The sequence below is a fragment of the Panthera uncia genome (genome assembly GCF_023721935.1).
Source record: "Panthera uncia isolate 11264 chromosome A1 unlocalized genomic scaffold, Puncia_PCG_1.0 HiC_scaffold_16, whole genome shotgun sequence".
In the NCBI taxonomy this organism is placed as follows: domain Eukaryota; kingdom Metazoa; phylum Chordata; class Mammalia; order Carnivora; family Felidae; genus Panthera; species Panthera uncia.
In genome coordinates this window covers 27,424,178-27,439,113 of record NW_026057576.1, presented here as the reverse complement: position 1 = coordinate 27,439,113, position 14,936 = coordinate 27,424,178, and the positions used below count along the sequence as shown (strand labels likewise).

The window sequence follows — 14,936 nt, the reverse complement described above, 5'->3', positions numbered from 1 at the left end:
ATTCACAAAATCAAAAGCTAGAAACAACCGTGTGTTCACCAATATTTGGATAAACAAAAGCCAGTATATCCATACAACAGAATATTATTGAGCCATAAAAAGAAATGAAATTCTGATATATGCTATAACATGAATGAACCTTGAAAACATCATGCCAGGTAAAATAGAGACAAAATGACAAAAAAGTGCTTGGTTCTACTTAAATGATGTACCTAGAATAGGCAAATTCATAGGGACAGAAAGTACCATAGAGATTACCAGAGTCTGGGGTGGGGGATGGGAAGTTATCATTTAATGAATATAGAGTTTCTATCTGGAATACAAAATGTTCTAAAAATAAGTCAGACAAAGAAAGACAAATACCATATGAACTCATTTATATGTGGAATCTAAAAAACAAAACAAACAAAAAGCCAAGACAGACCTATAAATACAGAGAGCAAACTGGTGGTTGCCAGAGGGGAGGAGGGAGGGCGATGGACAAAATGGGTCAAAGGGAACAAGAGATGCAGGAAGGAAACAAAAAAGTTCTGGAAATAGATAGTAGTGATGGCTACACAACATTGTGAATATACTTAAAGCCAGTGAGTTGTACACTTAGAAACAGTTAAAATGGCAAATTTCATGTTGTGTGTATTTTTCCACAATAAGAAAATACTCTATTCAGTGAATACCTACTTATCTCCCATTGCTGCTAAAACCCATTTTATTTCGATTTCCAAATTACTACTAAATGCAGTCTGTGTATGTGCGCACATGCAGGTAAATTGAATCTCTCTTGAAAAACAGACACAGGTGCTGATATGGTGTGCACATTCAACACTCTAAAATGCACTTTCAAAAGTTGCAAGTAATTACAATTGTACTCCAATTTGATTTTTATTTCAGTTATTTATGTAGACCAAAATTAACAGGTCATACATAACTCAAGGAAGAATATCCATAACTTCTACTGATGGTCTAAATATATATGTTTATAGTCCAAGTACTAAAAATGAACATCATACCTGATAGAGCATGATGGGTTCTATGTTGTATCCTAAGTTATCTGCAAAGTTCTTAGCAATGACCGTTTTTCCACAACCCTACAAATGGAAACACAATCATTCAAGGGAGAAGTCAAAACAACCAAAAGTTGGGAAACAGAAATCCTCAGTGAGACTGCTGCTATTCTTACTTTTCCTCCAATTAAACATATGTCCTTAACCATGTGTGACTGCATCATCTCAGCCAGTAGTTGTTTATGGCTTAAAGTCTGTACAAAACGCTCTGATGCACAAGGTTGACTTATTGGCCTGGTCCCAGCTGGCACCTATAATTAAAGAGAAGTAAATATAATATGCATATGTGTTTCTCAAAACATTAGTAAATGAAAGAACATAACTGCCATTTAGAAGCCCCTAATAATCCCTTGCTCAATTCAATTCTGTACTGTTTTTGATATTTCAATAGAGCAGCAACTATTTTCTTATTCACAGATCTGATTATCATTATCATCAACCCTCCAAATCAATCATCCCTCTAAAATTAAAGCCCTGTGCTGTCAGACATTTTCATAATAATCATGTCATTTGGGGGTTATTTATAACTTATAATAACAATGTCACTACTTGAGAATGAAGTTTTTTGTCCAAATTCCAGTGCTAAGTACAGAATTTCAAGTCAGTCTACTGGGACTCTCCAAAGTCACCAATGATGTCCTGATTTCTAAAATCCATGTCCACAAATCCTTTTCCACTCTTAGTTTACAACTCAGAAGCATCTGGTCTTAAAATCTCTCCTCTCATCCTTCACACCTGCTTCTTTTATTTTCTATCTCCTCCTCATTTGTCTCCTGGGGACTCCACTAGGAGATTTCCATGTTCTGCAGAGGACTCGGGGCCCATCATAACAGGAACCCTACAGAATTATAAGTTTGGAAGTGACAAGATTAGATTTGCATTTAAGAAAGATCATCATAGTGGTAACATAGAAGGCTGACCGGAGGGACTGGAGGCAATGAAGTCAGAAAGCCATCACCAAAAAGAAGCAAACAATGAAAGCTTGCTCCCATTTCATGCCTTTGGACATGTCTGAAGTGTCCTGAAGTGTCCTATCACCTTTCCACTCCTGAGCTACTGGAAAACTCCTATGTCATACTTGAAGACAGCTCACTCTATATCCCCACAGCCATTCCAATGCAGTCCTTACTTATCTGCCTCTATTTAGACCATCAGCTTAATGAGGTCATTCATCTGAAGTAGACAGAAGAGTGTAGTGGAAAGTGATCCTGTCTAGAAGTCTTATCTGTGACATTTCTTAGCTAGCAACCATGAATGAACTGATTATCCTCTTTACATCTGTTTTCCAATCTATAAAATGCAGATCATAAAACTTGCCTCCAGGATTATTGGAGGATTTAATGGCATAATGTATTTATGGTATTATATATTTGTCAAGAGACAAATATAGTGACTAATACACAGTAGACACTAATAATTTTTAATACAGAGCCTGGCTCAGAGTAGACATTAATCAATGTTCAGCTTGATAAATGAATAAATGCAGCAACATTAATTAATAAGTATTAATAATATCACATTAGAGCACATAAAAAGTCTATATAATTAAAGTGCGCTGTGGCACATAAGAAGGCAAGCCTTCTTCTTCCCCACATTCACTTACAATTCATTTAAGTCTGTGTTTTTCAAGCTGTGTTTCCTTGTGATAGTTTCCCATCCCCTCTAGGGGTTCTCAGGGCTCTCAAAGGGTTGGAAGAAAGGGAGGCAGAGCAAGCATATAGAGCCCTGTGACCAAATATCCTTCCCTTTTCTAAAACCTCTCCAACCAGAACAGCTCCTCTTTTAACTGTTGCATGTAGTTACGAAAGATTTTATTTGAAAAGAGTGTTCCACAGCCGCTAAAATATGTTTGAAAACACTATTTCTTATCAAGGACTCAGAATACAAAATACTTTATTCGGTACTTCATTTGATTTTCCCAGAGATCAACTTTAGTTTTTTAGGAGAAGCTACGCTTATGTTTCTCCTGAACTTTTCCAGTTTACAAACATACATGACTGTGGATACATGGATAAATATGGATACAGATATACAGATGTGACACTATAGAGCCAAAGAAGATTTAAAAGGGGATCATAAATGGGCAGAACAAAGCACATCTCAGAAAGTATAAACTTTATCCATTACCTGAATGGTCACTTCTTTTTCTGCAATCCGGACAGTCACAGAAGCTTGGGGGGAAAGGCTTTCAGTCAGCCTCTCCACTCTCACAACCTCTTTAGGAAGCACAGGGCTTCCTGAATCTTGGAGTTCAAAGCGCTGCAAAATTACAAGAAAATCATGTAATTTACTTTTTATTTTAGTATTAATTTTTTTTTAATGTTTATTTATTTTTGAGACAGAGAGAGAGAGAGCACAAACAGAGGAGGGGTAGAGACAGAGAGAGAGACACAGAATCCGAAGCAGGCTCCAGGCCCTGAGCTGTCAGCACAGAGCCCAACGCAGGGTGTGAACCCACGAGCATGAGATCATGACCTGAGCCCTAAGTTGGACGCTCAACCGACTGAGCCACCCAGGAGCCCCTTTACTTTTTATTTTAGTATGAATGTTGGATATCTGGAAGATTCATCTTAATTAGAACTGAACCTCTATATTATAAAAGTAGAGGTAAAAAATTAATGAGAATTTTTCCTATTTTTACAAAAGTCATTCTACTTAAGCCAATTACTAAAGGTGATATGCAAATCGCTCCTAAGATTTACTCAACGACAAGTAATGAAGTCACTTAATTCCTGAACTGCTAGAAGTTCACAGCCTCCATTTCTTGCTGATCAAAAGTTCCAGTTTCCAGGAAAGGATGATGAGACTCTCGACAGCATGTTAAAGTTAAATAAGACTTACTTTGGTTGATTTCTTAAATCAACTGATGTTGATGTTGCCTGAAATTCATGAAACCAAACTTCCTGGACACCATTCTGCTGTTGGCTTGTGTGATTAGCCTAACTGATTACAATTTATGACAACAATCACAGATATTTCCACAGTATCTGGCACAGTACCTTCTATGGTGTAGGTTCTCAGTACCTGTCAAACTGAGTATAAAGACTAAGACCATTGATTCTTTCTCCATAGAGAACAATTATCAATGTTCTAACACTTGTTTACACACCTCATACCAGCTGGTTATATAAAAATGCACACAAAGAACACAACAAGTATATGGAAAATGAGAATACTAATAGAAAATTAATTAAGTCCTCTGCCCTAGAATAGCAGCATGTTCAATATGAAAAGCTTAATTCATTTTCAGTATAAACAGGCAGAGACTAACCCCTCAAAATCCTACCATAGTTTTACAACATCATCACTATTGTGAAAGAGTTGAACCTCAATGCAAGGGCAGATCGCTGCTTATTCAACAGAATGCCACAACTCCAGAAAATAGATTTGGGGGAAGAAACTCATTTTCAACCTCAATGTTCTAAGCATAGCAACCCAATTCAAGTCTTTTTGGTGTCCTAAGTACTTAAGACACTCACTTACTCCATTCCTCAAACCTAAGAAAAATTGTCTATTTGTGCTATCATTTAAAAATATGTTTTATGTTTTATGCATTTTATACATGCAAAGTCCCATAGTGTTACATAATTTGGTAGGAGCTGCTTCCATGTTGTAGACAAATAACAATTATTGACACTTTAATTTCATGCAAAAAAAAATGCTACACTGTATTTTAAGGGAAGTTCAACAGGAAAGGAGTAAGGCCTTAGAATTAAATTAAATTCTTTAGAATTTAGAATCTAGGGACGTTAAATTCTAAGAAAACAAATGTATTAGCTTAAAGGTATGCTTTTAACCCCAGCTATAATAACGTCAGTCTAACCTGATATAGGATTGACTGCAGAGCAATTATATTCCAGAAATGAACACTAATGCCTCAAACCTCTTACTATAACTGGTTATGTCATTTTAAATAATTCAAGCTAAAACATATCAGTAGAATCAAACTGGTAGGCTAGAAGACCCTACGAATACCCTAAGTAAAAGAACTCAAGTTGCAAGATGAATTACCATCTGCTGGCATGGGAAGTTTAAAGAACTGTTAACCAAAAAGGTAACTGAGGAACAAAATACATATATAATTCTCATAGACCATATGTTAGCAAGAAGTAGAAAATCAAAGTTTATTTGCCTCACCATTTTACATTAATGAGTAGTTCCTGTTAATTGTTGAATGTCAATTAAACAAACAATACTAATGTTTTTCTTTAATATACTTTCTTTGGGATTGCATTATTTGAACTGTGAAATATAATGTAATAAAAGAAAATGTTAATTACGTGTTGGCCTGCAAGGCCTCCATATTCACCCTCACTATTCTCAGTCCTGTCCCTCTAAGCTATTCATTTTCCTCATACCTTTTTCTAGGCTCTGAAGAACTAAGAAAGAAAGTCTCAGTACCATACTTCCTAAGTACCAAAAAAGTAGGCAGCCCCCAGTCTCTGCTGGGCTCTCTTTCCAGTGCCAATCAGCAACCAATGCCAACCAACATCACTCTCCTTAGGGGTCCTCTGAACCAATGCATTCCTATCTCAGCTGGTCATCTAGCTGCCTCCTCCACCCACAACAGAGCCTTCATGCACGTACTCCTCCATTCTTTGCTTGAAAATAAACCCCATTACGATAATATCATAATGTATCTATTTGGCTCACTCCAAATCTCCAGAATCTAGAATCATACATGGGGCACAGTCGGCGGTCAACAGAGGTTTGTTAAATGAACACACAAAATTCTTTCCCCCTAGTCCTCAAAATCCTCTATATTTTCATCAATCCTCACTTCTTTTCCCAGTGTCTCACTAGAAAGGACTTCTGCTTTAATTATGAGTGAGTGGAAAGCCACTGGAAGTCTGCTTTCTCCATCTCGGTTAATGATAATTCCATCACCTCAGCTGCAGGGTGGAAAAATATGGTCTTCCATCATTCCAAACCAAGGCAGAATGGCGCTCTGGAAATGTCCTTTCCTGCCTCTCTCAGGCTGTATCCATAAATATTCTCCATGTATTCCACAGATTTCATCCCCTCTTTCTATGAAGATGTTTGTCTTCCCATTTCAAGAAACAAATAAAGTCATTTCTTGATTCTACATAATCCTTGAGTGAACACTATCTTTTCGCTTCTCACCATCACACTTATTTTACAAGTAGTATATAATCACTGTTTCTGCTTTCTCATCTCTGATTTACCAGTCAGCTGACTGATTTTTGGCTTACATTCCCCCCACTCCACTAACATTTTGTTCCCGTTAAGTTCACCAATAATACCCTACTCACCAAATTAACTAAATAAATAAATTCGTTTTCCTCCTATTTTACTGTTCCCTTCTTCTCAGTCTTTTCTGCAGGTTCTTCTTCAATTACCTGACCAGTGCCCATCAGGGTACTTCAGGAGTGGATCTTTTATATGTTTGCTTGGTGTTCACTTTTTAAGTAATCTCATCCAGTTTCAGACTATGAACCATTTGCATGCTCTGACTACTCTTTCTCTAATTTGAAGGTTCTCTGTGTGCTGTCCAATCCTTAAATGTTGGTTCTTGCAGGGTTTAGTCTTCAGACAATACTTCTCACCATATACACTCCTCTTCAGTTCTTTCATTTACGTGATCAATTCAACTAACACCCATATATTTATTACTAGCTCCCAAGTGTTTATCTCTAATATCAAAATAGCTCCAGATCCACATCCATGTTTTCAAGTGTACTAGACAGACCCAACTGGTCCTACCTAAGAAGAACAGAGAGCCAAGACATGCTACTAGGAGACCAAATGTACTTGTCACTATCCTGTAACAAAAGCGTACTATTCTCAAAGTAGAGCAGATTCAGAGTGAGAGTATTTTCTTTAAGACATCCTTAACTAAAAGCTAGAAGTGATTTATGACTACAGAAACATGTTTTTAGAGTACCAAGATCATACGACAAGTACCATCTTAGGAATGAAAGACATTTTAACCGTTTTTATTGCTTGTTTTGGGAAACAAACGTGTTCTGAATTTTAGCTTACTGCATTTTTCAGTGAGTAATAACTTTTCCTTAAAATAGTCTAATTAAGGGATTAGACTAAAATTCAAACAGATATCTAATTCATACGCAAATATCTATGAATTTCTATGACAATGTAGGTCAGAAGTTATTGCTTTTAATTAAAAATTTTTGTTTATGTTTACTTATGTATTTGGGAGAGAAGAGAGAGAGGGAGAGAGAGAAAGTACAGGAGCACAGGAGGGGCAGAGAGAGAGAGAAGGAGAGAGAGAAAGAATACCAAGTAGGGTCCGCGCTGTCAGTGCAGAGCTTGAGGCGAGACTCAAACTCACAGTGAGATCATGACCTGAGCCAAAATCAAGAGTCAGATGCTTAACTCACTGAGCCACCCAGGGACCTGAGAGGTTGATTTATTTCTCAAGGAAAAGTTATTATACATATATATGTATCTTCCTGGTTTGCAATTACAATAGATATTGCTATTCCCTCATTCAATATTTTTTCCCATTCAACAATATTGCCTTCAATTTCACCTCTCTTAATTCAAAATCATTTGAGGATATATAAAATTTTGTCCATCTGTGAACATTAGCTTGAGAAAATAGAGACACTTAGAATAACAAATGAACCACATGGACTGTCCTAGAACAGATTACAAAAAAATTATACCAATCACTAGACTGTCACCATTTTTAAAGAGAACAATTTAACACTCTAATCTGGTTGTATATATCACAATGATCTTACAAAAAGAAAGTTTTTCTTTAGGTTCAGATGAATGAATTTAAGGTCCCCACCCACCCTTATTTATCTACTGAGGAGTTAGAAAAAGAAGTTAACTATTCCTTAACTAGCTCTTCACACACGTAAGAAAAGATAACCACTTTTTCTAATCTTATCTAAGTAATACCATTCCTTTTTCAATTTTTTAGACTCTGAAATTTAAATTATTTCCTGTCTGTAATACAGTCCTTCAATCATTTTTCTATGTTCCCCTGTATCATAAAGGGCAAAATAAAGGCCAAACAAAACACTGCAATACTAGCTACTTTCTTTAAAAAACTCAATTCCTTAAAGGTATTCTATAACTTTAACTCATTTGTACTAGTTGTTTTGTTTTGCTTTTTTAATTCCAGTACAGTTAACATACAATGTTACATTAGTTTCAGGTGTACAATACAATGATTCAAAAATTCTACACATTATTCAGTGTGCCCTTAATCCCCTTCACCTATTTCACCCATCTCCCTCTGGTAATCATCAGTTTGTGCCATATAGTTAAGAGTATGTTTTTTGGTTAGTCTTTTTTTTTTCCTTTGTTCATTTGTTTTGTTTCTTAAATTCCACATATGAGTGAAATCATATGGTATATGTCTTTCTCTGACTTATTTCCCTTAGCATTACACTCCCTAACTTCATCCACGTTGCTGCAAATGGCAAGATTTCATTCTTATTTATGGCTGAATATTCCATTGTGTATATATAACTACACCAGTTTGCATTCCCACCAACACTGCACAAGTGTTCCTTTTTCTCTACATCCTCACTAACACTTGTTGTTTCTTGTATTTGATTTTAGCCATGTTCATAGGTCTGAGGTGATATCTCATTGTGGTTTTGATTTGCATATCTCTGATGATGAATGATGCTGCATTTCTTTTCATACTTCCGTCGACCATGTGTGTATGTCTTCTTTGCAGAAATACCTATTCATGTCTTCTGCTCATTTTTTAATTCATTATTTGTGTTTTTGGTTTTGAGTTGTGTAAGTTCTTTATCTTGGATACTCTTTATTGAATATGCATTTTGTAAATATCTTCTACCATTAAGTAACTTGTCTTTTAGTTTTCTTCTTGATTATTTCCTTTGCTGTGCAGAAACTTTTTATTTTGATGTGTTCCCAATAGTTTATTTTTGCTTTTGTTTCCCTTGCCTCAGGAGATAATATCAGAAAAATGTTGTTATGGCTGATGTCAGAGAAATTACTGACTATGATCTCTAAGATTTTTATGGTTCAGATCTCACATTTAGGTCCTTAATCTACTCTGAGTTTATTTTGGTATATGATACAAGAAAGTGATCCAGTTTCATACTTTTGCATGTACAAGCTGTCCAGTTTTCCCAACACCATTTGTTGAAGAGACTGTCTTTTCCCCATTCCATATTCTTGCCTCCTTTGTCAAATATGAGTTGATCATAAAATTGTGGGTTTATTTCTGGGCTATTTTATTCTATTGATCTATGTGTTTATTTCTGTGCCAGTAGCATACTGTTTTGATTACTATGGCCTTGTAGTATATCTTGAAATCTGGGATTGTGATCCCAGTTTTGTTCTTTTTCAAGACTGCTTTGGCTATTTGTGGTTCCATACAAATTTTAGGATTGTTTGTTCTAGTTCTGTGAAAAATACTGTTTATATTTTGATAGAAATTGCATTAAATCTATAGATTGCTTGAGTAGTATGAACATTTCAACAATATTTGGTCTCCTAATCCATGAACATGGAATGTTTTCCATTTGTTTGTGTCATCTTCAATTTCTTTCATCAGTGTTTTATAGTTTTCGGAGTACAGGTCTTTTGCCTCCTTGGTTAAGTTTATTCCTAGGTATTTTATGATTTGGGGTGCAATTATAAATGGGATTGTTTTCTTAATTTCTATTTCTGCTCTTAAGTCTTAAAGACATGTAAAGGATTTCTGTATATTGATTTTGTATCCTGTGAGTTTACTGAATTCATTTATTAGTTCTAGTAGTTTTTTGGTGGGGTCGTTAGGGTGTTCTTTATATGTCATTTGCAAATAGTGAAAGTCTTACTTCTTCCTTACCAATTCTTGTCTGATTGCTGTGGTTAGGATTTCCAGCACTACGTTGAATAAAAGTGGCAAGAGTGGACATCGTTGTTGTATTCCTGATCTTAGAAGAAAAGCTCTCAGTTTTTCACCACTTAATATGATTGTTAGCTGTGGGTTTTTCAGATATGGCCTTTAATACGTTCAGGTATGTTCCCTCTAAGCCTATTTTGTTGAGAGTTTTTCTCATGAATGGAAGTTGCACTTTGTCAAATGCTTTTCCTGTATCTATTGAAATGATCATATGTTTTTTATCCTTTCTCTTATTGATGTGAGGTATCATGTTGACTGATTTGTAAATATTGAACCATCTTGCATCCCAGGAATAAATCCCACTTGATCATGGTGAATAATTTTTTTTAATGTATTATTGGGGGCTCTCTGTGCTTACTGGATCTGAATTTCTATTTCCTTCCACAGATTCAAGAAGTTTTCAGCTATTATTTCTTCAAATAAATTTTGACCCTTTGCTTTCTTTCCTTCTTTCTTTCTTTCATCCTTTCTTTCATTTTTTCTCTTTCTTTCTTTCTTTCTTTCTTCCCTTTCTTCCTTTCTTCTTTCTTTCTCTTTCTTTCTTTCTTTCTTTCTTTCTTTCTTTCTTTCTTTCTTTCTTTTTCTTTCTTTTTTATGTTGCAAATGTTATTATGCTTGATGGTGTTGCTGATTTCCCTAAGTCTATTTTCATTTCTATTATGTTTTTCTCTTTCTCCTGTTCAGTGTTATTGTCTTCCAGTACTCTGTCCTCCAGGTCACTGATCATTCTTCTTCTCTAATCTACTATTTATTCTACCTACTGTATTTTTAATTTCAGTTATTGAGTTCTTCATCTGATTGTTTTTTGTTTGTTTTCTATCTCTTTGGTAAGGGTCTCACTGATGTCGTCCACTCTTTTCTCAAGTCCTGTGACCATCTTTATGAACATTACTTTAAATTCTCTATCAGGCATATTACTTATTTTCATTTTATTTACTTTTCTTGCTGTGATTTTGTCCTGTTTGTTCATTTGGGACATATTCCTCTGTCTACTCATTTTGTCTAACTCTTTGTGTCTGTTTTCACGTGTCAAGAAACTCAGCTACATCTCCTACTCTTGAAAGTAGTGGCCTTATGAAGAAGATCTATAGTGCTCTGCAGTGCAATGTCCCCTATTTACCAAGACCTGGCACTTCAGGTGTCTCCTATGTGTGTTGTGTGCACCCTACTGTTTTGGCTGAGCCACTTTTACTTTTGCCTTCAATCCAGTCATTTGCAATGTGTCTTTTTGCCTTGTGGGCAGGGTTGGATCCCTGTGTTGTTAGTGAGCCAGCCTGAGGCTGCCTTGGGCTTGATTTGAGTCAGACCAGGGATTTGCCAGAGATGCAGTGGCACCAAACTGCAGAGTGCTTTCCCTGTGTTGTCCCTTGAGAAGCTTTTGTCGGTGGGCAGAGTCCGCAATCAACCAGATGTCTGCCTCCAGACCATGACTGGGACTGCAGTTGGACTAGTGTGTGCGATTATCTTCTCCTCTCTCTGGGGCAAGAGTCACTTTGGAGTGGTGCTCACAGTTGGGACTGCATGCACACTGCCATCCTGTGGCACCACTCTGGGTGTGCTCTGGCCAAGGATGCACTGCAGGGGTTGTGTCCGCAGAATGCAGGACCTGGGTGCACTCTTAGCAAGTTAGGCAGGGCATGTTGGTGCTGTGCTGGTTCTTAAAGATGGCCATGTATCTAGGCTGGGAGGGTGGGGGAAGAAAATGGTATTTGCCAGCTCTTTTGTTCTTGAGGAAGTCTCCCAAAGATCCCTACCCCTCCAGCATGTGCTCTGAAATTGGCAAACAAATCCTCCCATATACCCCAGCATTTTCCAAACTGCTGTTTCTATGCTGTATCTCTGTGGGGCTATTTGTCATGCTGTTTCTACAATGGTGGGGACTTAGATTCCTATCACCCTCCCAGAGCTGAGCCCACAGATTTTCAAAGTTCCACATGGTAAGCCCTGCTAATTATAAGAACTTGCAAAATTCAGCCCCTCTAGTTTTCAAAGCCAAATGTTATGGAGATTCATCTTCCCTTTGCTGGTCTCCCATGCCTGGGATGCCTGGTGTGAGGGTCTGCTCTTTTCCCCTCTTTTGTGCCCAAGACATCCCTCTGTTCCACAGACAGTCCCGCCATTTAGCTCCCGACCACATCTTCACCCTTCCTATTCACTTCAATGTGCTCTCTTCTCTTCATTTAACTGTGGATAGTGTGTTCTCCCAGTCTTTGGGTGTTTTCTGGGTTACTTACACGAATGTGGGTGTTATCTAGTTGTATCTGTGGGACAAAGTGGGCTTAGGATCTTCCTACTCCACTATCATCACTGGAAGTCTAATTTGTGTGACTAGTTTTTTAAATAAGAGCTCAGAAGCACATCGAAGTGGCTTCTTTATAAAAATAAAGGCCTTGGTTCATAACTGACTTTTCTAGGCACTGAATATCTTCTCTCAGCTCTGTCATGAAAAAGTTTACTTTGCTTCATTTTATCAGCCCTTCCCATGACATCTTCTTCATCCCTATCTACCTACCATTGTTCTCCAGGCATTGGGCATTGTGCTGAGGGGCAATGAGGGAGCACATCTGGAATCACAGCCTTTTTCATCAACACTAGGTGCTCTATTCAATGACCAATGCCAACTTAGTTCAGATGTTGATTAAATCAAAGACGAATTCTAGTTCTTTTTGTCAATGTCTAGAATAAACTTAAAGTGAACTATATGGTTATATTTTCTCCTTGCTTCTTTATGCTTTTCATTTAGATTCTATCCCCAATGATACTTCTCAGCATCTATGGGGAAGAACTTTTCATTAGTTTTATTTTTTTATTGTTACTATTATTGTTATCATTATTGACATCACCAATAAATGAAAATAATGTTTCTTTGGCTAGCTGGTATGTGGGAAACACCTGCTGAAGTACCTAGCATCTACTTCCGAGTTCTTCTCACTATTAGTAGCTGCATAAAGAATACCTCTTTCTGTACTCCCCTTGTAGATATTGGAATAAGGGAGAAACAAATACCACTCCATTTGTGTAAGGTTGTAAACTCCTGGCCTCCAGGAAACGAAGGGCCTATACACAGAGCCAACAGCTTAGTGTTCACATTCTACCTACTCCTTAGAAATCTGCTCTTTGAGCCAAACTGCAAAAGAAAAACAAAAACTGTCTGTTGTAAAAAGCAATTTGGGTAAGTCAATAAATTCCTGCCAGGAGTTAAACCCATTTAAATATATAGTCATAAGATATATATTGTGATTGGCCCTTTAGAAAACACTACCATTAACTATACAATGAGGAAATTATGGCATCTGTATTTTGAAAGAAAATCAACTCCATATATTATGAACCACTCTGACAAAAATAAGAACTTCATCAATTTAAATGATAGGTCTACAAGCAATTTCCATAGTTTTATATGAAGTCCTTACTTTTCAAGTTAATAATTTAAGTTACAGGCAGATAAATTTTAAGTGTTATATTCGTTTAATTTTTTTTTATTTTGAAATGAGTTATAATGAATATTCACTTTGTAAAATTTTTTATCTTGAAATAATTTCAAACTTACAGGAAAGTTACAGGACAGTTGTAGAAAGAACTTCTATTTTGCCTTCACTCAGATTTTTCAAAGATTACCATTTTAGCATATTTATTACCTCCCTCTTGCCGCCAGCATCCCTAACACACCCATTATAATTGGTCTTTTTCTGAACCATTTAAGGGCAAGCCACAGATATGATGCTCCATCATCCCTGAATATTCTAGTTCATATTTGCTAAAACAAGAATTGTGGCCAACATATTCACCACATAAGCTTCCAAATCAGGAAATCATTTTAATAGAACACTGTCATTCAATCCACAGACCGTATCAACTTTAACCAAATGTGCTAACAATGTCATGTTTTCCTATCTAGTCCGGGATCCAACACAGGATCACATGTCATATCTCTTTAGTCTCTTTCAATCTAAAGCAGTCTTTCAGTTTTTCTTTTTCTTTTATGAACGGGACAATTCTAAAGAATACAGGCCTCTCATTATGTAAGAGGGCCCTCAACCTAGGTCTATACAATACTTTCTCATGGCCAAATTCATGCAGTGAATTCTTATCCAGAATATCCTGAAATGAGGCTGAGCCCTTCTCAGCTCAACAGTCAAGAGACACATAATGTCGATTTGTCCTACCTGGTCAACTTGGTATTTACTATAAAAATGCCATTTTTTTGTTTTGTAGTCAAGTGAGTATTTTGGTAGGAGATATTCTTAGATTACATCAATATCCTATTCTTCATAGACCCTCCACCCACCAGTTTTAAAACCTTTGATGACTCCTACCTAAATCAACTTCCACACTGGTGGCTGCCAAATGGTGACTTTTCTGCATTTATTCATAGGTGTTCTATATTAAGAAGAGATTTTTCTTCTCCCCCTTTATTTACTCATTTGTATCAATATGAACTCAGGGATTCCTATTTTGTTTAATGGTTTATAAACAATTGCTATCTTTGTTTATTTTCATGCTAAAATTGTCCCACATTTTGGCCAATGGGGGCCACCTCAAGCTGGCTCCTCTGTCACTTTGGTATGTCAACATCATTTGTTAAACATTTCCTTACTTTTGGGCACAATAAGATGATCCAGGTTCATCATGTACTTTCCCTGTGTTGAGCCTTGAACCAGCACTACTTTCTAGGAATCCTGATTCCTTTTAGGAAGTGTGGTATTTAGAAACCAATGTCTTGGCACTTGGTATGATCATTGCCACTGGAATGTCATAGTTTTCAGGCCCTCTTAAGGGGACAGAGCTAGAAAATATGTGTCTGTATATTCATACATGCACAGTATCTATATCTATTACTCTGCTTATATATATTAAAATATTTTTTAAAAAAACATGAGTTCATACTGATTCCTCCAATTCCAATCTAACACCTCAGGGGTCTTTCTTTTCTTCTCCCTTTCTATGCTTATAAATTCCTTTCCCAATGGTAAGAAACATAGCTCTTATAATCCTCAATTTATTCACTCATT

General features: G+C 36.6%; 1 protein-coding gene across 2 annotated transcripts in view; it reads right to left on the bottom strand.

Annotated features, from left to right (window-relative positions):
• VWA8 (von Willebrand factor A domain containing 8) overlaps positions 1–14,936 on the bottom strand; it is a 358,377-nt gene that overhangs the window by 267,388 nt on the left and 76,053 nt on the right. For both annotated transcript variants that reach the window (XM_049647001.1, XM_049647002.1), the window contains exons 10-12: positions 3,189–3,320; positions 1,178–1,312; positions 1,008–1,085 (exon numbers count right to left, since the gene is read on the bottom strand). In XM_049647001.1, coding sequence (XP_049502958.1) covers positions 1,008–1,085; positions 1,178–1,312; positions 3,189–3,320 — 345 coding nt within the window. The remainder of the gene's footprint in view (positions 1–1,007; positions 1,086–1,177; positions 1,313–3,188; positions 3,321–14,936) is intronic.